Source organism: Lycorma delicatula, chromosome 4 (genome assembly GCF_047948215.1).
Source record: "Lycorma delicatula isolate Av1 chromosome 4, ASM4794821v1, whole genome shotgun sequence".
In the NCBI taxonomy this organism is placed as follows: Eukaryota; Metazoa; Arthropoda; class Insecta; order Hemiptera; family Fulgoridae; genus Lycorma; species Lycorma delicatula.
Window position 1 is genome coordinate 113,348,650 of NC_134458.1, and position 25,425 is coordinate 113,374,074.

Genomic DNA, 25,425 nt, shown 5'->3' on the forward strand with positions numbered 1-25,425 from the left:
ATATATTATTTCACCTTAAAATATTTGTCTGAAATTATAAAATAAATAAATGTAAGAGCCAAATACCATTCACTCAGTCGTCATAATGGTTTCAGAACCAACAGTCCTAAATGCTTAACTAAGATAAATCAATTCCTCATAAGTTCTTGGTCCACTTGAAGAAAACACTTTTTTAAAAAGTTCATCACCAGAATTGGCTTAAATCTGGGATTAATTTAAAAGCAGTAGGATTTCTTAGGTCAATGATTTAAGCATGACTAACCAATTTAGAGTAATTTGTTTAGTAAAAAGTAAATTACTGACAGGATATACAGATTCACATTTTTTTGCTACAACTTTCAAGATCAACCTGAAACCAATTTTCATGAAAAAAGTGGTAACGTTTTTATTTTTTAATTTTGTCACTAAAAAACTAGTAATATAATTTTTTTAAATAGTATTTTATCATTTTAAAAAATGACTTAATTATTAAAAAAATGGTAACTTTTTTAATATATTTTGTATAGAAATGGTTAGCATTCTTTGCAGTATGAAAAAGAAATAGTGAATATTAAATTTAATATAATTACAACAAAGTGTTACAAAGTAATGAGTATCTTGCTAGTAATCTAGAAGAATATAATGTATGATATCATATACTTTATTGATTCTATATATATATAATGAAAAAAATTTGTAAATATTTATATTAGCTTTCTTATGAACCAAATTCAATTAAACAAGGAGGTCCTCAATTTGCTTGATGAATTAATTCACCACAGAGGTGTTGAAGTTTGTGATAATATAGAAATGAAATTTTTTAGCTTATGAAAAATGCCATGCCTGACTGAGATTCAAACCCTGGACCCCTGGATAAAACATTGAAACACTACCACTCCACCACAGAGATCAGCAAAATTGATTTGACTGTATCTCTACGAATTTTTGATATTCAAAGTATTTATATTTGAAAAATTAAAAAAATTAGTTGTAAAGCTTAGGAATAAAAAACTAACACATATTTCTACTTTCCTAAGAACTTTAATCATAGATAAACACTGACTGGTAAACATTGTTACCAGTCTTTTTTTACACATTATATCTGCATTTTGTTTCGTAATTTTACTAAAATGACAATTTTCAGAGGGAATTTTTTATTGAAGTTGTGTAATCAGTACCAAATTAAGGATTAGTAAACTGTTACTGTTAATAATCATTTATATATATATAGGTAGAAGTATAAATATATAATTAAAATATATTCTAAAAATTGCAAATTAAAAAAATTATGTATATTTAGCACAGATTTTTTAAGGTAGATTTATAAGTTTATTTTATTAAATTATTATTTTTTTTATTTTATTGTAAATTATTGAAAATATAATATGCATTCCCTTTTAAATTAAAACATAAAAACAAAACAAAACATATGATTTATAGACATTATTTAACATTATCATCATTTAAAGAATTATAAACAAATAAATATAAAATAAATTGCTTTTATATTAAGTACTTTAACAAATAATTTACTATCATACAGTTCTTGTTTATATAATTTTACGATCAGTTTATATATATTTTACAGTCATTTTACTATAACATACAAATCATATATTATTATGGGTGTATATCTATCAAGAGTACTAAGAAGATTGTTTGATTATCCAATTAAAGAAAAACCAATTTGTTTTGTTCGTCAAGAAGATTATACATCAACAGGTAAATATTTGTCTAATTCTATAATTTTTTTTTCACTTTTAAACATAAATTTGTTATGTAACTTTATTTTTTATTTTAGTGATGTTCTAATAATAGTGTATCTACAATAAAATACTTATATATTATATTTTAGTTATATTTATTTACTTACCTGAAGTCAAATTGATTAAAAAAACATACATTTCACTGATCTAAAGGAATAAAAAATTTATCTTTTTAAAATTTATCCTTCATACTAACGGATAATTAAAATTATCCGTTAGTATGAAGGAGAAAACAAAAATACAATCTTAAATTGCAAAAAAGCTCGAGTGTACTTATGTATGCACGTAGGAAGTTATACTTCTTTGGCATGAATAAAAAAATACTTTTTTTACGCATTCAAACAAATCTGAACTGAGTCAAACAATCAGTAGAAGACATTAAATACCATGAATAAAAGTTTGAATAAATAACCCTTAAATTAAATAATATTTATTTTATATAGTTTAAAAATTATTGAAGTATTTGTTGTCATATAAAACAAAGTTCATCAAATATACTCTGATTAATTTAATTCCATTAATTCTTTGGATAATGACTGAATAGGCACAAGGATTATCAGGGGCTTATGATATGAAAAATATGATAACAAATAGTTTTATTTTATAATAGTGTATTTTATCAAAAATGTTCTGTTTGGTAAATTTAAAATTATTTATGCAAAATCAAGAATTTATCTGATGTCATTAAAAAAATATAATTTTGCTCATAAAAAATAATTACATAAATATAACCTCAAATCTTGATATACAATTTCCACAAAAATATAATAAATATATGCTGCAATATAAAGTTTTATGAATATGAACAACAATATTCACAGTTTAAAAATATCCATCTAAAGAAATCCGTGTATATAAATATATATTTATTACGATTCAGTATCTGTTATGTTTACAACATATGCTAATTACTTAATTGCGACTGACAGAATTAGACACTACATGCATGTACGTGCAAACTGATCCACTTGGGCCTGCACAAATCTTCATGGTGTATTACATTGGCGTGCACAACTTCCGTAACTTGCTGAAAATACACTGATCAATTTCTCCTAACGCACCAAAAGAAGTATAACTTCAAAAAGTTATTTCCTTTATAATATTTGTTGTAAGTATTATAGTATGTAATTTAAAATTGTATTTTTCACATGTACTATTTTATTACTTCAGTTTCTTAAAAGGAAATTAACTATTGCTAAAAAGAATCTTTAATTAATGTTATTAAGTAAATGCTGTTCTCTGTAGTGTAGTGAGTTTCAGCCTTTCATCCAGAAGTCCTGGATTCAAATCCCGATCAGGCATGTGATTTTTTTTTTTATATGCTACAAATCTCCATTTTTATATTCCTACATGCAAGCTTTTGTGGTAAATTAATTCATCAGTAAAAAAAAAAAAAACAAAAAAAAGTTATTGTGAGTTTAAAATAAAAGTTATTATTTTAAATAAATTTATTTTTTAAATGATACTGTAGAACAGGTCTAGTTAGTATGAAATAAAAAATATGGTGATTATTTACAAAGAAGTAGCACATTCAGAAGTCAATAATCTTGGCATATATCATTGTTTTCATCATGCTGATTGTAAATGTACAAAAAAATGTTGCTTATTGTAGTTTTTGATTTATAAAAATTTTTTTTTTTTAATTTTGTATAAACACTCTTGTATTTACATTTTAATATTTAAAAAGTTTAAATAAATTAGACAAGGTTATCCAACTCACCAAGCTAGTGGTTAACTCATAATCACAAATCAGCTGATTTTGAAATCGAGAGTTCTAAGGTTCAAATCCTGGTAAAGGCATTTACTTTTATATGGATTTGAATACTAGATCGTGGATACCAGTGTTCTTTGGTGGTTGGGTTTCAATTAACCACATTTCTCAGGAGTGATCAACCTGAGACTGTACAAGACTACACATTCATATATATCATCCTCATTCATCCTCTGAAGCAATACCTTACAGTGATTCCGGAGACTAAACAGAAAAAGACAGGTTATGTTTGGTTTGAGGGTATGTTGATATCATATGAAAAATCATTAGTTACCTAACTTTTAACTAACTACATATTTATTTTACTAATGTGTAAGTTGCAATCTGTTCAACTAGTGGACACTAAGCAACCTGCTATGACTCAATGAGATGAGAATGATATGTATGTAAATGAGATGTAGTCTTATACAGACTCAGACTGACCATTCCTTAGATGTGTGGTTAATTGAACCCAAACCATCGAAATATACTAGTATTCAAATCTGTATAAAAGCTAACTTGTACTAGTATTTGAACGTCAGAACTTTCGACTTAGAAAGTAAGCTGTTAACAACTGATTTGCAGTGAGTCAAATACATAATTAACTGATTTTTTTAAATTTACTAATTTCAATGAAATTTGTAACATCAGTTATTGATAGATTATACTGAAACATTAAAGCGATTAATTACAAAAACATTAAATTAAACAAAACTTTGCATGATATCAGCAAACATAAGCTAACCTTATAAACTAATCTCATCTAATTTAAAAAATACAGTAGAGTGACACTTTTTTAGTATATTTACAATCAGGAGGTGAAAACAACAAAATATTGCCAAGATTACTGACTTTTGAGTGCACGTGATCTTTCTAAATAATTACAAAAAAATATAATACATATTTACCACGTTGTAAAAATGTGTTATAAACTATCATAGTTCCTACTCTAGAAATATCTTTATAACATTAAGGCAAACAGATTGAAGGCCTGAATGTTTGCACCAATCATTAGCAAATACTGTTAATACTCATTGCATAATTTAGGTACATCATATATATATAAAACATCATCATTAAATGGTTAAATTCTATTTGGATTTTTCCCTTTCTTTTGTTTAAAACCAAACATAATACTCGCTCATATTTTCACATCTACAACCTCCAACAATGCAGTAGTGAATGAAGATTTCATAAATGACTATCTAATTTGGAACACTGGCTTACAATTGATGTTTAACTGCTGGGTAAGTTGTTAAATTCATACACACCAATGTTCAGTGCAAGTAATGTTCAAAATTATGTATAAGTAAATAATATATATTGGCAGTAGACTGTTGGTAGTATATGAAAAATCCCAATTCTGACTGAGATTTGAATTCAGAACCTCCTGAATGAAAGATGCTGTCACTCACACCATGTAGTTGGCAGAATTGTACTAACCAAAAAATAATAATTTTTTTTTTATTTATCAAATTAAATTAACCTAGCTAGATATACTTCAATCTAAAAATTAAAATCATAAAATTTAAACTTAGAACTCTTCATCCTGAAGGATGTATGAGGTAAAGATGAATAGAACACATATTAAATTCATTTTTGAAATTGAACATCTCAAAGTGGAATAAATAATTTAAAGTGAACATTGTGCAGGAAGAAAAAAATATAATTAAATCTGAATTTAAAAAATATAAAACTATAATTAAGTTGTAAAATTCATAAAAAAAGTAAAATGTTTTCAAGGTGAACCTTTGGACAAAGAAGATGAAGATAGAGAAGCAACAACACAATATGATAATCTTTGTCACTCATTTTTTACACGTCTTCTTGCCGAAAGAAGACAAAGTAAACTTTTAAGGGAACATAATTATAAATTCGCTGTACATCAACAATTAGAATCTTACCCAGGCTGGAATGAGATGACTATGACTAATCTTCAAGGAGTATTTCATCTTTTTGATACAAATCAAAATGGCCTCATCAATTTTCAATCATTGTAATTAACATTAATATATTTATACTTTTTTAGATTTGATTAGTTTAGCTTAAAATAAAATGATAGACATTAAAAATAAAATGTACATAAATATTGAAAACTACTTCAGTGTTTGCTCCAATCTCATATTGATTTGTTATCAACTTTTATCATTAAGTCAAAAAAACTATCAAGAATGTAATGAACATGTGTTCATAGCACTTACACATAAATCACACAAGTGTTTTGTGACTGTAAAAATATTATTATTACTATTTTATCAAGCATTTAAAATGTTTGAAAATAGAAAATCTCACAAAGTATAAAATTCTAAGTGTGATCCAGTTTTTTTAAATACAGAAAATTGAAGGGCTAATTGAGGAATTAAATGACTTCTCCAATGAGGTCAAGAATTAAAATATGAGAAAATGGTGGATCATGTTCAATACAGTAAGTTTGTATGTTCATAATTTTAAAGATGATTTTTAATTATCCTCTCATATGACTAAAAATAAATGAAGCAAGAAATCAAATGAGGATGTATAAATATCAAATTCTTGAATTTCAGTCTCCTAAAAAGAAAAAATATATTTAAGTTTCAAGACAAATAAATGGGAGCAGACTAATATAAGAGGGCAATGAATTTCTTAATTAGATTGGTTATGAAACATGGATGTTTCACAAAACTAATTGTTTTATTACTTAATGGTTTTGTTTATAATCCATATTTAGTACTTAGAGATTTCTGCTCCATCAGAATGTTGTTTTATAAAAACTTAATTAAAACCATAATTCAAAATATTCATATTATAAAGATGTATGTAAAGCACTGAAGTAAAAATTACATTCAGCTGTTAGGGCAATTAGCTAAACTATTTATTTTAACAACTGAAACTTAGATCATCAATACTGTAGGATCACACAGGTAAATGGAAGAGCAGAAGGAAAGAAACTGGGAGCATATTCAGGGATCATAAAGTCCCTTAATCATTTGCTTCATGCCTAGTGAAACAAAAGAAATTTTGTGGCTTAGTGTGAATCGCTTAATTGACTCCATTCTGAAAAAAAATGTCTGCTGTTAAATAGCATAATTTTTTTTCTTTTGTTTTATAATCATGCCTGCCTGTAACAATTCAGGTGCTGCATAAAAGGTATGTCTGGGAAGAATTCACCTGTTATATAAAGTTTATTTGGGCCTAATGCCCTTAATCAGTTTACTAAAAGAAAGTGGTGATGTCAAAAAACATCAACTGAAGGAATGTAATAATAGATTATTGACATCATAATATAAGTGTTTTAACGGTAACATAAAGAAAATTCTGTTTTAATATTTTGTAGTTTATTTTAAATTTACAACAAAACATTATTTACTTGTTTGTAGGACCTCCTAATTATGTTAATATGTACTACTATTTTTATTGATTCATTTGTTATTTTGATGGTTGACAGGATAATTCTAATCGGTCAGAATCTTGAGCAAGAAGATATCTCCCTTGATTGTATATGCACAATACACATTTTTTTGGGTACTTATCGGTTATACGGGCCCCCTACTGAAATCCATTTTTTTGCGTTTTACTTGTCCTAGCAAATTTGCATTATTTATCTATTAGTTTATTATTTATGATATGAATTTAGAAATATAAGATAATAATTATATATAACCTTTGTACGCAACTCAACACGATAAAACTTATTATGTATAATTTATTGTATATAATTTTTATTTTTAACGTTAATCAGACGAGGTTAGCGAGCAAAGGTTATGTTTGATTAGATTATGTTGATTCCGTGTAATGATGAATCGTGCACTTATATCAATATAACCTAGGCTTGCTTTGTTTGCTAACCTCGTCTAATTAATATTAAATATACAAATTATATATATTTTACCTATTTAGGTGGCCAGTAGATTTCATGTAATAATGCCTCAAACTAATAGATAAATGAAGCAAATTTACTAGAACAAGTAAAATGCAAAAAACAATTGGATTTCAGTAGGGGTCCCTTATAACCAATAAGTGCTTTTTTTCTTATTCACATAAATAAATTTTGGTACATTAACATTACACTGGTACATGATCTAGTTATTCTAAGTAGGGTCTTCCCAAATCAGCTGATTTGCTGGACCAGCTGATGAATTGGAAGGCGAGAGTTCCAGCGTTCAAGTCCTAGTATAGCCAGTTATTTTTACACGGATTTGAATACTAGATCGTGGATACCGGTGTTCTTTGGTGATTGGGTTTTTCAATTAACCACACATCTCAGGAATGGTCGAACTGAGAATGTACAAGACTACACTTCATTTACACTCATACATATCATCCTCTGAAGTATTATGTAAACGGTAGTTACCATAGGCTAAACAGGAAAAGAAAAAAATGTAGGGTAGTCTAGATATGAGGAATTTCTAGTAGTGGTCATAGTAGGAGCAAATATTGATGTGAAACAGTTTTTTCTTTTATTTTTTATTTATTTTTATCATAATCTTCACAAATTTTATCCCAAATGAAATGATTCCATAAACATTAAAGCTAGATGTTGTGTGTGAATTGTAACAAGACCACTATAGTGGGCCTGAGTAATAGACTCCTACCAATTATTATGAAAGTAGTAGAAAATATAATAATTTGAGGAATCAAGAAAGGAACGTAAGGAGAACCCTGAACGTAAAGAATAGGTCTGTTTTACTATTGTCTTTTGTTATACTGCCTGCTGTCACACAATTAACACCTGTTGTCACACAATTAACAAAAACCTTGGTCGACTGTTCTCACGCTATGAGTTGGGTCTTGAGTTGGGTCTTTTCTGCGAGTTGTGTGGGTTTAGCAGAGTTCTATTAGAACTAGTCTGCGAGATGTTACAGCTGCGAGTCATGTGGGTTCAGTGGAGTTCTGCGAACTAGTCCTGCAAGACATTACAATGACGGTCCAGCGAGGAGAGTCACAGGTGTGAGACTGAGTCATCACTCCAGTGAGGAGAGTCTTGAATCCAGCTCAATACGAGTAAGATGATGCCACAAGTAATTCCAGTAAACAAGAAATACTATTGGTGAATTACAGTAAAACTATAATTTATGAAGTTATTGCATTATTTCTTTCACTTTAAACTGTTAATACAAGACTAGTGGTTAAAAAGGGTTAAGAAGACCAGTGGTTTCTTTTGTGGGTCTGAATTCTGTTCTTCTCATTGGTATGTATTATACCATGTACTATGTATTAATTGTGTATTAATTGATTTGTTGTTATTGACGTGTAATATTATTATTATATTATTACATTATCACCATTATTTTTATTATTATTATTAATTTTTAATTGTCCACAAGAATAAACTGTCCAAAAAACAAAACATGCGATACATATTTCATTTTATGACATTAATTAAACACATTATTTCCCCAGTTGTTCCCTGTTGGAAAGTTTTGGTGATGATAGTACAGAAGACCAACGTAGAATAACGTTTGACAGTGGAGACAAAGATATGGATGGATGGTTAGATTATAATGAATTTCTAAGAGTAAGTATTTATCACCATGATGGTTTACCATCTATAATATATAGAAATAATATATTTAAAATAAAAGTACAATATTTTTTTTTTTTATTTTTGAACATTTTACTTATTTAAAATAAAATAAAATAAAATCGGTCCCAACATTTTATTTTATACTGAAATGAAATAAAATACTGAAATGAAATAAAATAAAATCGGTCGTACAGATTTTAAACCATATTTTAAACCATTTAAGATACAATTTTACATTTACATACAATTACATTTACATACAATTACACTAACTTGTATGATCTGCACTATGATCTGGCTTGATATAATTGATATAATGAAATTCTTTCCTTCTTTCCCACTGAAATTGTATTATCTTGTATTATCTTATTAATTTTACTTAATACTATATTTGTATATATATATATATTAATATTTACAATATATAATATTTGTATATATACTATTTGTATATATTTTTCTCAATATTTTCTCACTGCTTATATTTTTCTCTCGCTGCTTTATATATTTTTCTCAATATTTTCTCGCTGCTTCAATTTCATTTAACTCTGAACACAAAGTAAAAAAATAATTAATAGTTATGTAATTAATGATATAGGTTACAACATTTTAAAAAAATGTTAAATGTTAAAAGTATTAAATTACTAATATTATATAATACTAATAAATGTATTAAAAAATATTATATAAAAAAGTAAAGTATTAAAACTTTGTTACAGCTAATATATTACTATGATCCACCTGATGAAGAAGGTGTTTTACAAGGTTTAGCACTACGTTGCAGAAGTATGGCAGATGACATCAAGTTTGTTTCTAAACTTTCAGTTGGAGAACAAATTGAGTATGGATTATTTTAGTTTTAACATGGAAGCAATTTTTATTTTCTACTTTAAAATAAAAATAGAAATTTAATTTCTATTTTTATTTTATAGAGAGACTATACTTTTCAATTTCTTTTTATTTTATAGAGAGACTATACTTTTCAATTTCTATTTTTATTTCTATTTTATTTATTTCTATTTTTATTTTATAGAGAGACTATATACTTTTCTTTTAAATAATAAATAAAACAAATAAAAACTGTTTTACATTACATGTCAAACATGTAATGTTTGACTATGATTTAATTCTTTGTTAAATTAGACTATGATTTAATTATTCTTTGTTAAATTATTTTGTAACTTTGATTATTCTTTGTAATTATTTTGTAATATGATTACAAACAAAATTGTAACTTTGATTATTCTTTGTAATTATTTTGTAATATGATTACAAACAAAATTACAAATGTAATTTTGTAAGTAAAATTACAAATGTTTGTAAGTAAAATGGTGGGTGAATTTAATGAATTTAAAAATAAAAATGGTATGGGTGGGAAAGAAAGAAAGAAAATTAAAAATGGTGTGGGTGGGAAAGAAAGTAAAATTTTATTATAAATCTTTTAATGTATTATAAATCTTTTAAATAATGTAAAATAAAGATGATTTATTATAAATCTTTTAATGTATTATAAATCTTTTAAATAATGTAAAATAAAGATGAAGTATAGTTTAAGATGTTTTTAAATTACAGAGTTTGAATGAAATGAATATGAATGAATCCCCCTAGCTCAATAAATCAAATAAAGTACTTTTCATCAATAAAGTACTGAAAGTACTTTTTAAAGTACTGATCAAAAAGTACTGATCAAGCCTGAAATACATCTCTGGATATTACATGAGGTTTGCATGTACAGCAGATGGTTAAGCTTTTAAAAGCTTTTTTAATTAAAGGTGTTTATTTGATTTTTTTCGGTTCACCCACCACCAGACTGTTTAATTCATTCCTCATTCCTAAATCCAGTACTTTTTCAGACTGAGACTGTTTAATTCATTCCTAAATCCAGTACTTTTCAGCTATCATAAATGTTAAGCTTTTTTAATTAAAGGTGTTTATTTGATTTTACGGTACGGTTTTTACGGTTCACCACCAGACTGTTAAAATATATATTCAGCATTATATATATATTCAAATATATATTCACCAACATTATATATTTTTTAACCCTTTAATTGACCTTTTTTATTGTGTATAAAGTTTGTGTATAAAACAATACAAAAATTTGTAAATACAATCAAAAAAATAATGTTTTACAAATATAATGTTTTACAAATATAAATACAAAATCAAATACCTTTAATTAAAAGCTTTTTTAATTAAAGGTATTTGATTTTACGGTTCACACCACCAGACTGTTTAATTCATTCCTAAATCCAGTACTTTTTCAGCTATATGTTTTTAATCATAAATGTTAAAATATATATTCAGCATTATATATATTCAATTATATATTCACCAATATTCAAATATATATTCACCAAAATTGTTTAATAAATTTTTTAATACCCTTTAATTGACCTTTTTTATTGTGTATAAAGTTTGTATTGTTTACAAATTTTTGTATTGTTTTATACACAAACTATACAATCAAAAATAATGTTACAAATATAATAATGTTACAAATGCATATCTGAGTAACTGAGTAATAACTGAGTAACAATAACCAAAAAAATAATGCAGTTGTGTAAATGATGAGTTAATTTGATGAATTTGAATCTAAAAACGAGAATACAGGCTGCTTCATTATTACCACCACAGTAATGAGAAGATGAAAATATTGTAAAAAGCTTACCATTTTGATGAATCTATTGATAAGAATACATTTATATAAATTTAAAAATAAACAGAACACAAAATTATAAATATTTGAATGTTTTATATTTTTGATGGTGTGAATTTTAAGGATATTAAAGAGGCAGCTAATTTAAACAGCAGGAAGAACAGTTAAATGTTTACTAAGCTAAATTTTACAAATATGCAGTGGTGTATTGGGGCTGGAACAGAAGCTGGAAAAATAATTTGGTCATTTCCATTTCCTAATTTATACAAGTTCCTACTAATAGTAGGGTATTCCTCCTTAATTTATGATACTGAGCCTACAGCTGTTTTCTTGGAATAAGGTTAAGGAACTGCAATAATACTTTTGAAAAAATTTCAATGGGCAGTCAAAAATATTTTTGCACCACTTCTATTTCAACAAAATTGTTTAATAAATTTTTTAACCCTTTAATTGACCTTTTTTATTGTGTATAAAGTTTGTGTATAAAACAATACAAAAATTTGTAAACAACAATCAAAAATAATGTTTTACAAATATAATGTTTTACAAATATAAATAATGTTTTACAAATATAATAATGTTACAAATGCATATCTGAGTAATAACTGAGTACTGAAATACATCAATATCTCTGGATATGAGGTTTGTTTGCATGTACAGCCGAATGCAGATGGATGAATGCAGAAGCATGTACTTCTTAAATATACTTTTAAGCTAAGCTTTTAAAATCAAATACCTTTAATTAAAAGCTTTTTTAATTAAAGGTATTTGATTTTACGGTTCACCACCAGACTGTTTAATTCATTCCTAAATCCAGTACTTTTTCAGCTATATGTTTTTAATCATAAATGTTAAAATATATATTCAGCATTATATATATTCAAATATATATTCACCAATATTCAATATTCAAATATATATTCACCAAATGTTAAAATATATATATTCAGCATTATATATATATATTCACCAATATTCAAATATATATTCACCAAAATTGTTTAATAAATTTTTTAATACCCTTTAATTGACCTTTTTTATTGTGTATAAAGTTTGTGTATAAAACAATACAAAAATTTGTAAACAATACAATCAAAAATAATGTTACAAATATAATAATGTTACAAATGCATATCTGAGTAACTGAGTAATAACTGAGTAACAATAACCAAAAAAATAATGCAGTTGTGTAAATGATGAGTTAATTTGATGAATTTGAATCAATTCTAAAAACTCGAAGCTCCTTATTAAAAACGAGAATACAGGCTGCTTCATTATTACCACCACAGTAATGAGAAGATGAAAATATTGTAAAAAGCTTACCACTTTGATGAATCTATTGATAAGAATACATTTATATAAATTTAAAAATAAACAGAACACAAAATTATAAATATTTGAATGTTTTATATTTTTGATGGTGTGAATTTTAAGGATATTAAAGAGGCAGCTAATTTAAACAGCAGGAAGAACAGTTAAATGTTTACTAAAGCTAAATTTTACAGTTAATATGCAGTGGTGTATTGGGGCTGGAACAGAAGCTGGAAAAATAATTTGGTCATTTCCATTTCCTAATTTATACAAGTTCCTACATTTCTAATAGTAGGGTATTCCTCCTTAATTTATGATACTGAGCCTACAGCTGTTTTCTTGGAATAAGGTTAAGGAACTGCAATAATACTTTTGAAAAAATTTCAATGGGCAGTCAAAAATATTTTTGCACCACTTCTATTTCAGGCTATTTCTTTTCTTAATTTATGACATTACTGTAGTGACATTACTGTAGGTTTCTTAATTTATGACATTACTGTAGGTTTATATTCTTATCTATTTCAGGCCATTTCTTTTCTTAATTTATGACATTACTGTAGGTTTCTTAATTTATGACATTACTGTAGGTTTATATTCTTATGATAAACTAATAATATTTTTGCATAAATTATATGTAATAGACACATAAATTCAGCAACTTGAAAGGGCAAGTATCCTTGTCCTTTGATAAATATATCGGCTATTTATTTGTAAGTAAATTAGTAAATCTCTTCTAATATTGATCTTCCGATCAATATTTGGTTTGATAATATCATAGAAATGGTTTGATTGCCAATCAGCCATGATGACCTGAACCTGAAGAAGGTTTGGAAGATTTTTTTTAAATTAGCAATACCATCTTGTTTATGTTACACTTTTTTATAATTAGCAATACCATCTTGTTTATGTTACACTATTTAAGTGTTATTTTACTGAATAAAAATAGTTCTTCTGCTATAATACAATTTCATATTTATTCATATTTATTCTACTGAATAACAATAGCTTTATTCTACTGAATAACAATAGCATTTCTGTTATGATACGAGGATTATTTTTTTCAAGATCCGATCAGTCGCAATATCCAACCCGTGCAAAAATTGGATGAATCTTTGCGCATATGTGTTGCGCAGCGTCTAGTATGGCCTTTAATCACGTCACACTTTATTTAGTTCTGAGCATGTAAACATGTCTACAACAATAGCATCTTCCACCAAGTGTGAAATGCGTGCGATAATTCAATTCAGGCTGAGGGGTGTAATGCAGCTGAAATTCATAGACAAATAAGTAATGTGTACAGTGAGTGACAGCAAAGTGCGACAATGGTGAAAGAACTTTAAAGCGTACAGATATGTTCATGATGCAGGCGGTCAGGGAAGGAAGCGAGTGTCAACTGATGAGCTCGTTGAGCGAATGGATGAGGCAATTAGAGAAAATCGTCTGTTCACAATTTCTGTATTGAGTGATTCGTTTCCTGTATTCGGCCATCACAAATTAGGGATTGTAGTATCCCTAATTGCTAAATATTTATATTATTCAATAATAAATTATTATTAATAAATCGTACAACAATATGTATACAATATAAATCCCTGTATGTATACAGGGATTTATATTGTATAAATCCCTGTATAGGGATAACATATAGGGATTTATGTTGTACATAATCCCTATGTATAACGTAACCGGGTAAAACAAACTCATAAACAAAGTGACATAAAAGTTTTCTTGCTGAGGTCTATCACTGCCCTGTCATGCAGTTGTAAATAGTTATAGTCCAGCTTAATATTAGAGGTAGCTTAATATTATTCTGTGCTTGACATCTCCCCATATCCATTTGTCCCTAGTCTCATCAAATGCGTATAAAACTGACACAATAATCATGACTCTTTAGACTTTCGTTCCATAAGAATAGACTGTTGTACATTCTCATTTGTGAGAGTGTCTAATTCTTGTTGTTGAAAAAAATAAAAATAAAAACCTACTTCATAATTATATTTTTATTTATTAACTAAAGTAAAAAAGTATTTACAACACTATTTTTTTAAGTTGGCCAACACAAATTAAACAAAAAAATACCTATGATCTAATTAATATAAGTATATATATATATATATATATATATATATATATATATGCCTTAGGCCTTAGTGATCTCAGGATGAGGTGAGGTATGATCATGAGTTCCCATTTTACAACTGGGAATCTTGTTTAGCCTGAGGTACAAACTTAACATAACTATGTTTAATTTGTGTTGGTTGGCACAGACTTCATTATTTGTTATAAATACTTTTACTTATTATTTGTTGAAGTATATGTTCAATATTAATTATTTAGCTAAAGTAAATACAACCAGAACCAGGAAGGACCTACTACTTCTTTTAACATTAAGTAATCATTGTTTTGCTCCAATTAATCCGCTACCATTTATTAATTGATCACGTTAAATCTTAAAATGAATACTCTAAACACCAAAAAAATATAACAAAAAGAAAACAAAAGTATAACAAGAGATAAATTCTTTTACAAAAAAGTTTTACATTTTACATGTCATTGAAAGACTACAGAAACAGTAATAATCACTATGCAAATCAATAGAAATATGGTATAGTAACATAAAATAAATTAAATACCTGAAAACCAGCAAACTGAGCTTCATGAGCTCTAATTACATGTGTCAATTCATTAACAGACAGAAATTTTTGTAATGCAGATATATCAAACATATGAGCAGTACCCCGTTTTGTATTTACTGCAAATCCCTCGTTTGCTAGTAACTCCAAGGTTACTTTTTCATTAATCTCATTTGCTCTAAAATGATTCATTAATAATATATATTATTAATAAATAATATGAAATTATATAATTAAAATATTTATAATTAAAATATTATCAAACAAATATTAAAATAAAATATGTATGTAATATTTATTTTGGAATACCAGATTATTTCATTTTGTGCTTATTATCTCTGAAGTGTGATTTGATTGCATATGAAATAGGTGTATATATATATATATATAAACCATTTCTGATATGGAATGTTTTATGCAGAAGTTTGCAAGATTAAGCAGGGTGCAGAAAATGATAAGAAACTTGAATTACGTATTAGGAAATGTGTGAGATTAGAAGGATAAATTGAAATTGTTTTTGCAGTCAGAGAGGATGTAGGGTAATTTTCAAAACAATACATTCTATAACAGACAATCTTCTGAAGATATACCTGCTGAAGATTAAGATAATAACAAATGTTGATTCTGAAAGGAAGATCCTAAAGAAAATTTTATTTTTAAGAAGAGATTGATAGGTAGAGGTAGGTGTATGGGAGATGACCTTTCTTTCTTCTTCCTGTTTAGCCTCCGGTAACTACCGTTTAGCTAATTCTTCAGAGGATGAATGAGGATGATATGTATGAGTGTAAATGAAGTGTAGTCTTGTACATTCTCAGTTCGACCATTCCTGAGATGTGTGGTTAATTGAAACCCAACCACCAAAGAACACCGGTATCCACGATCTAGTATTCAAATCCATGTAAAAATATCTGGCTTTACTAGGATTTGAACGCTGTAACTCTCGACTTCCAAATCAGCTGATTTGGGAAGATACGTTAACCACTAGACCCAACCCGGTGGGTATGGGAGATGACCTGGCCTGGGAAAGTTTTCTTGTTCTAGGATTCCTTGGAACACCCACATAAAAAAAAAATCAACTACAATATGATTATTCTACCTGATTGGATCATTCCACATTATTTCCCAAGCAAGTGAACTCTGTTCTTCTGGACTATGTAATGGTACTGGTATATTATTAATGGACTCTATAGTTGGACATAACCATGGTGGAGGTATACCACCATGACAACAAAATATCTGTAAAATAATTAAGTGGAATTACATTGAACAGTCTTAATTTAAAAATTTAATAAAACTTAAAAACTAAATTCTTAAAATTATTTTAGCCATTTTATTTTTTCATAATGTTCACTATTGAATTGATGATTATTTAAAAATAAGATTTACATTATTATGCAGTGTCTTGCAAGAACTATTACTGTACATTCTCAATAAAACAATGAGTAGAATTTAGTTATGTTGCTCTTAATGTAATAGGTACATTACTACAAAATAAATTATTTATTTTATAATATATATAAAATAATACAGGTATTCAAACCCAGATTATTTTAGATGAATGCCACAAAAGCTACCACCTTTGCCTAAAAAAATACTATTTATTAATATTTTACTATTACTATTTTAATATATTACTATTAGTCGTCCAGACCTACTCAAGAAACACTATTTTTTTAATTTTAAATCTACACTTATTTATTGGTTGCAATTTTAACCAATAAAATAGATAGTCACGAAATGTTGGTTAAAAGACTCAACATCTGAAAAAGTTCTTGTCTGAATAGATTAAAGGATTCTATATTTCTTTGACTAAGTTTCCAGTACATATTCAAAATTTATATTTAAATTCAAACAAAAATACCTGTTTAGTATTCTCACCTTACCTTAGTTCACCTTGGTGAATAATAATACTTTACCTTCAAATAATATTCTATGTATTGATATTGAAATCAATATTAATAATACCTTATTATCAATTACAGCAGCCAGTGGTAAATTATCAAAAACTCTATTAACATTGTTCCAGACATTATAACCTAAATCTTTACCAAATTTTTTCTGACATTCCCTGCAAAAATAAAATCAATAATAATCTGAAATTTATGCATGTGTATATATATATATATATATATATATAATCATTTGAAAATTATTACATTATTTGATTTGTTATATTATGTCTCTTAGTAGATACATGTTACTGAATGATTTTCATTAAGAAATCTACAACCGCTTCTGTTTTCGTAAACATTAACATGCTCATACCTGAATATAAAGAGTATTTTTGTTCCTTAAGGAAAATTTTAGTAAATATATTTATTTACTACTGAAAACAGATTAAGTTATCTGTTTTTAGTTTGGAAAATATTAAAATAATATTTTATCCCAAAAGCACCAAAATCCTCTATTACAGGTAAACTATCCTCTACAGTAGGTAAACATTTTAATTTTCAGAAGAGCTGTAAATTGATACAAAAGAACATAAAACTTTACAAATACCATACAGACATGGAAACAACAAAATTAACTAACATGGTGTCAAAATACATGATTCAGTAAAAACTTTTAAATAAAAATATGTTTTTTCTAGGGCGTGTATATTTTTATTTTTAAAATAAATATACATATATTACTAGAGGTACAATTTGACGTGGACTCTTGAGTTCTAAGGATGTAATTTTTTGGCATTTATAGGAAAACAAATAATGCTTAGATGAACTGTAGATTTCTTTTTGAAGATGATACTGTTTCTCTACAATTCCTAATCCAATACGTAATTTAACTTTACTAGGTACAACACTAGCATGTATAAATATTGAAATTTGTAAAAAAAAATTTGGAAACTTTTTTTTAGGTTGTTGCCCTAATTCATCCCACTAAAATAAAGGAGTCAAAAAGGATTGGCAGAAAAAATACATGATTTTGGAACAAAATCCCTGTACATTAAGGTTTACTAAGTTTGTTAACTTTCTAATTGACAAACTTAGAAAATTCATCAATTTCTGGTAAAATGCTGTATATATATTATTCAATTTTAAGAGAAAGTGACATACCATTGTACATTAGTTATCAAAAAGGTGCAATGAAAAAAGTGATTAACTACAACAATATACCCAAATGAAGTAGATTATTCTTTCTATCCTCTTTCATTATCCTTGATTACTTCCTACCCATTATCAGTCTGTCTGTGAATGTTGATATGACACTGCTAGTTTCTTCATGCTGAGAATGCCAGGATCTGAACAGGCAGTGCATCCCTGGTATCTAGCAGGAGGACTACCTGTCAGCTGAGTCAAGGACTTTTCCTGGTGGCAACTCAGTAATTAGACATAAGAGAATCGTCAAATAAAAGGAGAAATCAATGCATTTACTGATGCTCCTAGCGAACAAGAAATTACCTTGAGAATAAAGGTTAGTTTTCAGACCTTTTGACCTACAGAGGTTAAAAATTATTCCAAGATAAAGAAATGTAAATGAGAAAACTTCTTGATACAAGGTAAATTCTGACAGTTGTCAGCAGAAATCGACAAGTTATATTATGCTTGTACAAGAGTAGCAATTTTACCAGCGATTCAAATTAGCCGGGCTCCACAGCAAGAACTTTGATATAATGAGGTGATATTCAAATAATAGAGGTAATATTATGGTTTTTAACTCGACTTTAACATGACTTGGTTTTTAACTTAGACGTGGTTTTAAACAAAACAATCATACATTATGTATTTATTTATGTCATACTAGACATGGTTTTTCAAGTTATAGAGGTAATCATTTTATCACTTGCAATGTAAGTGATAAAATGATACACTTACACTTACAATTGTACTTGGAGGTAAAATTCCCCTCAGTAATTTTTTTGAGTTACCATGGTTGTTTTTCAAGTAAAGCAGGTTTTCTAAAGATGAAAAAAATTCATCAAGAATTTCGAGTTAGAAACAAATTTAAAAAAAAAAACTAACTAATTAAAACTTACGCTAAAAATGAGAACATTTTTTGAACTTCTCTAATTTCATGATTTCCTCTAACCAAATTAAGCTTCTTTGTATTTAATAATTTATACGAAAATAAATATGAAATTACTTCTACACCATGTATTCCTCTGTCAACATAGTCACCCAAAAAGAGAAGATTACATGGTGAAAGATGAGGACCAAATCTCCATAATAGTGATTCAAAGCAAACAAGGTCAGGAAAATTACCATGAAGATCACCTATATTAAAATAACAAAAGAGATAATCAAATTAATGATAAATTAAATACTCTTTCAATGTAATAAATTAATCAATGAAATTAAGTTATTTTTTTTTTGCTTATACACATAACCTAACATCAGCTTAACTCGTTCACCATTTATGTAAAGTATATTATTTTTTTCAGATTTATTATATTTTTAATATAACATTGTCCTAATGTTATGATTTTGGCCTGTATCTACAATTTACTTGTTTTGGTAATGTACATACCAATAAGATAAGCTGTAGGTAAGTACATGATCGACTCTATTTTATGAAATGAATGACATGTTCTTAAATTACAAATATTTTAGAACTGGTACCAATAACAACATTGCTTCCTGTGTATTCACTAAAGAAGATAAAAAAAATTTTTTGTTTATATTTATTATGCATTAATAAAAATTTTGTTTAGTAAAATTTCCATGTTATTCTGTTTATTTAATTATAATTAGTTTATTTATTTTAGTTAACAACTTAATCATCCAATTATGTTAATAATGAAACATGAATTTTGTAGAATATAAAAATCCCAAGCCTAATTGTGATCTGAATCAGAACCATCTAGAGGCACATGCTACCACCACAAAGAGTCACTTTAAAATGAATATTAATCATTTTTAATAATTTGAAAGACAGGCAGGATAATTTTAAACTGAATGAAGTACAGATTCTACCTTTTTTTTGTGTATGAAAAATGCTTTGGCATTATCATCGCTCGAAATAAAATGTTATAGAACAAAAAACAGCAAAAACTAGAACTAGCTTACAATCTAAAAAATTAAACAAAAATTTACAATAATATCACAACTAAAATTTCTCTTAAAACATATTTAAAATTAATATCACAGTTGTAAAACTAGAATTAAAAATAAGCATAGAACTAAAAAAAGTAAAATTTAACTAGAAATAAATAGAATTTAATAAAGTCCAAAAGGGGTCTAATGGGCCCCTTCTTGGATAATGGAAAGACTAAAAAACATAACGACGCAAGGCTGCTTAACATATGCAATCCACAAGTATGTGGCGCACAGTCAAGGGCAGTTGCATTGTATGCATGGTGGTGTGTGTCCTGCTGATATGAGGTACTTGTGTGTGTCTCTGGAATGCCTAACCGCAAGCGACAGAGGACAACTTTCTCACGACGAATTTTTCTGCATGAGGAGTCCCATGGCAACACAGAATCTTTAATGTGTTGTGAGTTTGTTATCTACTGTAGTTGTCCAGTCACCATGCCACTTTGCTCAGAGAGACTGTTTTAAACTGCGGTAAAAGCCAGGTGATTTGGTTGCCTTTTAGATGGACAAAGTTAAGATTCTAGAAGTTGGTCATGTCTATCTCAAGTGATAGTTCATCGCACTAGTACGGTATTACACGCTGAAGAGTACACAATACAACTATAACCTAAACAGGAACGAACTAAGGAATAATATAATCGCAACATATATGACCTTTTGGCTCCCCAATTGGTGTTGCTAACATCTCACAGCATATCTAGCAGTTTGGAACATTTTGTTTTTAGTTGTTTGATGCAATTGACCCATGTAGGACGGCTGTCAAAAAAAAAAACCTAAAAGCTTATTATCACGAGAGATAGCAATTAGCTCTTCATTCAGAGAGATTTGTGTTATAAGAGGGTCCTGCAAGTGAGAAAAGACTACTACACGTTTTGTTTTCTCAGGTGAAAATGTGAAGTCGGTAACGTTGGACCAAGCTTCAGGCGAGATATTGTATTCTGTAGTAGTCTCTCTGCTGCAGCTGTAGAACGGGACGTAATATGTATATAGAAATCATTAACAAATAATGAACATGAACATGAATGGTTGTACACATTCAGAAATAGTGTTGATGGCTATAGGAAACAAGGTGGCACTTAATAGACTTCCTTGAGGCACTCCATTTTCCAAGATGATGCTACCCAATAAAGAATTTCCAACACTAACACGGAAAGTTTGGTCATTTAAGAAACCCCTGATAAATGCAAGCATACAGCCCTTGACTCACTGTTATTTAAAGGTGTAGTAAAATATACCACATCGCCATGCCATGTCGTACGCATTCTTGATATCAAAGAAGATAGCGATGAAGCGCTGGTGAAGTAGGAAAGCATTTTGAATAGCTGCTTCCAGTGACTCTAAATAGTCAATGGAAGAATGTCCTTGACGGAAACCGCATTGTTCTAGACATAGAAAGCCATGTCTCTCTTCACCATTCTCAACATCACTTTACATAAAACGCTTGTCAAAGAGATAGGGCGGTAGCTTGAGGGGCTTGCTTTGTCTTTACCAGGTGTAAGTATTGGTACGACAATGGCTTCTGATCAGATCGAAGGGAAAGTGAGGAGAATAAACTATTATAAATTCACAATAGGTGTTGTAGTGCCAAATTAGGAAGGTCTGAGAGCATACCGAGACGAATGTTGTCAGGTCCAAGGAAAGTGTCATGTGAGTTTTTAAGTGCGTCTGACAACTCGTTGAATGAAAATGGAGCATTTATTCATCGACCGAATCAACAACGTTTAATGATAGTACTTCCATCTGTAATTTGTACCTCTGAAATTCATTACTGTGATGAGGTGAGGGACACTGAACGGAAGCAATCTGCCAAGTTATTTGCACTGCAGAAGCTGCTGCAAGGAGTTCTCCTTCATGAATGAATCTGAGAATGGATTTTTTGGTGATCCACGATTGTACAGATTTTTTCCTCACAGCAGACGTGGGAGTAGTGCGTGAGATGGTGAGTAATACCGTAAGTATTTTTTCCATGACTTCCTCCTAGCGTCCAAGAATACTCGACGAGATATCACTCTAGCCTTACGGTACAAATCTATATGTTCATTTGTAGGCCTGCGGTTAAATTTGCACAGTGCCTGTCATTGATTGCTAATAGAGTTTTGGCAATCATTATCCCACCAAAGAACGAAAGGATGTCTTGGGTTTCCCGATGTTTGTGAGATATATCTATTAGCATTCTCAAGTATAAAAGACGTAAAAGAGGTAAGTTCATTAAGGGCGTCTGCACCATCATCATACTGTGATGGGAAGGCTTTATGGTAACCATAAAGCCTTCCCATCATACCTTTTCAACAATCCATCTCCGTGGCCTTTTATTCACCTTCCAGTCGACACCAAAAGCTACAATAATTGGCTTGTGGTCACTGCCATGAAAGTTGTCACAAGCAGACCAATTAAGATGAGGAGAGTAAGTTTGATGAGCATAAGGAGAGGTCGATGTTTGACAGTGTACCAGACCATGAGGACATGAATGTGTATGACACATCCAAGTCTTGCCTCACTCTGTTTATCATATTTCTTTGAGAGGAGCAGAAAGATGAGCCCGAGGAAATACAGTGGGCGTTGAAGTCTCTTACTATTAACGACAGCGATGAGATTTGCATGATATTTCTAGAGCATTGAACTCAGAGTTTGGTGAGAGATACAAATTGCAGATATGCAATTTAAAGGGGACTGAGATTTTTACAGCAACAGCAGGAATGAGGGTAGCTAGTTGTAGCCTTGTAGGAGGCACCTCATTCCACATGAAAATAGCAACACCACCACTCTCTCTACTATTTACAAGATAGTTGTTGTATCTCTCACAGGTATAACCTCTGAGTAAAAATCTTATTTCATATTTTTTTTTATTTTGTATTAAGCAATTTGCTTAATATACTAACTGAAAATACCAATGTACACTAAAAAGATTTGCAATTTAATTAACATTATTCCAGTTAATATGTAACCACTATGTTAAACAAGGTCTTGCTTTATGTTTAATTAATCATTTATCGTAAAAAACAATGAAATTATGCATTCCTTTCAGGTTTGGAGAGCTAGGTGAGCTAACTATACTAATTTGATAAAATTGAAAATAATAGAACTTCATAACATAGTTTCCAACTCTAGTTAATGTAAATGATTAATAAAAATTTTGATTCAAATTTTAATTTCCTCTGTATGAGAGTTTTTAACTAAATGAAATAGATTAGTAATAATGGTGACAGTGTTACTGACAAGGACATTGATAATAATAAAGGAACTGACAAATCATTAATTTTCAGTTTAAAGTATCAAAATCCTACATTAAACCCATATTCATTATTTTTAAGTTCACATGTATATATTATATTTTTAAATATATTCTTGCTACTTGCCCATAACATAAACAGGTGAATTAATATGCATTAATCTTGGTTCCTGTTTAACAACTTCTGACAGCATATCGCAAACATTAATTAAACAGCAAGCAAATCCATGAAAATCAACCTGAAATAAAATATTTAAAAAATAAATAATACATTATTTTTTAAATAAATACTGTATATGATAACTTTTTTATTTACTTTTTAAAGCTAATTAACAGATTTAGAGATTAACAGATTTGTTTTCTACATTTATCAACACTAAACCTTTACCAGAACTAAAAACTCTTAAAAATACTGAATAATATTTCACATGATAGTATAGTAGCCTATCCTCTCTTGGCCCTCTACTGTTTATACATTGTTCATTAATGCTTCCTGGACTGTCAAGGTCATTGTAGCAGTATGATGTTTGTGGATGACATAAAAATTTATTAAGTGTCTAAATTGTATTTGAGATTAAATTATACTTAGACTATTATTTATTTATTTAACAGTCAGACCGACTGTAGCTTGATTCAACTACATCAGGATATATCAACAGGATGTTATAATAAAGAAAAGACTTACAGCTGAATCCAAAAAAGTGTAAGGAAGTGATTTATATACAGTAGAAAAAGGAGCTCACTATAGTCTTAAGTATTATTAGTAAGAGTCTTCTTCACTAGATATTGTTGCTAATTTAGATGTAATATTTGACATACATTTATATTTAGTCAGCACACTCAACAAACATTAAATGAAAAAATTGACATTTGGAGTTTGTTACAAGAAATTGTAAATTTTTAGAATATTTCTTACAAATTTGCCCATGATAATATTTAAAATCTGACCAAAATTTAATAAATAAAACGTTTCCAAAATTTACTTCTTAAAATTTTCAGTTGCACTTTTGAATCAACTTCAGAGACTGGTGATGCTGTTTTCACTTTGAATATTTTTTTTTTGCTATTGAAAAATATACAGTAAGCGTTTATAAAACATTTTGTGATATTCAGGAGTGAATATCAGCATAAGACTTTGTTACAACTTAGGAAAACATTTATACATGATATAATGGAAACACTTAATTATTATCAATTCATGAGTTATATGTATTAAAGGATTGTAATCTATTAAAGTATGAATTAAAAGATAGTCATCAGTGAACGTATGATGATCCAAATTTGTGACAGCCCTTAATATTTTGCGATAACACTTATGTTGGATGAGTTCATGAAACTGTGCATTCTAATAATCATGTGATAATTTGAAAAATAACAGTAAAATTCAAAATATTGCATAATCTTATGCCATGATATTATGATTAAAAAAAAATATTATAAAATCAGATATCTGTAAAATTTGTCCAACAACTCACCAGACAGAAAAAAACTACTTCACTTCATCATTTAAAACATTTTTTCATCATGTTAACAAGTATGAAAACTTTATAAAAATAATTTTAACA

The 25,425-nt window shown here is 28.2% G+C and overlaps 1 protein-coding gene and 1 pseudogene across 1 annotated transcript; one reads left to right on the top strand and one right to left on the bottom strand.

Moving 5' to 3' along the window:
- The first annotated feature begins 1,564 nt into the window (after window positions 1-1,564).
- LOC142322923 (uncharacterized) lies at window positions 1,565-10,016 on the top strand. The gene is made up of 4 exons (XM_075362009.1): window positions 1,565-1,701; window positions 5,239-5,491; window positions 8,875-8,989; window positions 9,718-10,016. Exons 1-4 carry the CDS (start codon window positions 1,602-1,604, stop codon window positions 9,853-9,855), a joined length of 606 nt encoding a protein of 201 aa, XP_075218124.1. The 5' UTR covers window positions 1,565-1,601; the 3' UTR covers window positions 9,856-10,016.
- A 2,842-nt stretch (window positions 10,017-12,858) lies between these two features.
- The window catches only part of LOC142322699 (uncharacterized), a 72,788-nt pseudogene continuing 60,221 nt past the window's right edge, over window positions 12,859-25,425 (bottom strand).

Coding starts and splice junctions, on each gene's coding strand:
- LOC142322923 (XM_075362009.1), top strand. CDS start 1,602: ATGGGTGTATATCTATCAAGAGTACTAAGAAGATTGTTTGATTATCCA. Junction 1,702..5,238: donor AGAAGATTATACATCAACAG/GTAAATATTTGT, acceptor AATGTTTTCAAG/GTGAACCTTTGGACAAAGAA. Junction 8,990..9,717: donor ATTATAATGAATTTCTAAGA/GTAAGTATTTAT, acceptor ACTTTGTTACAG/CTAATATATTACTATGATCC.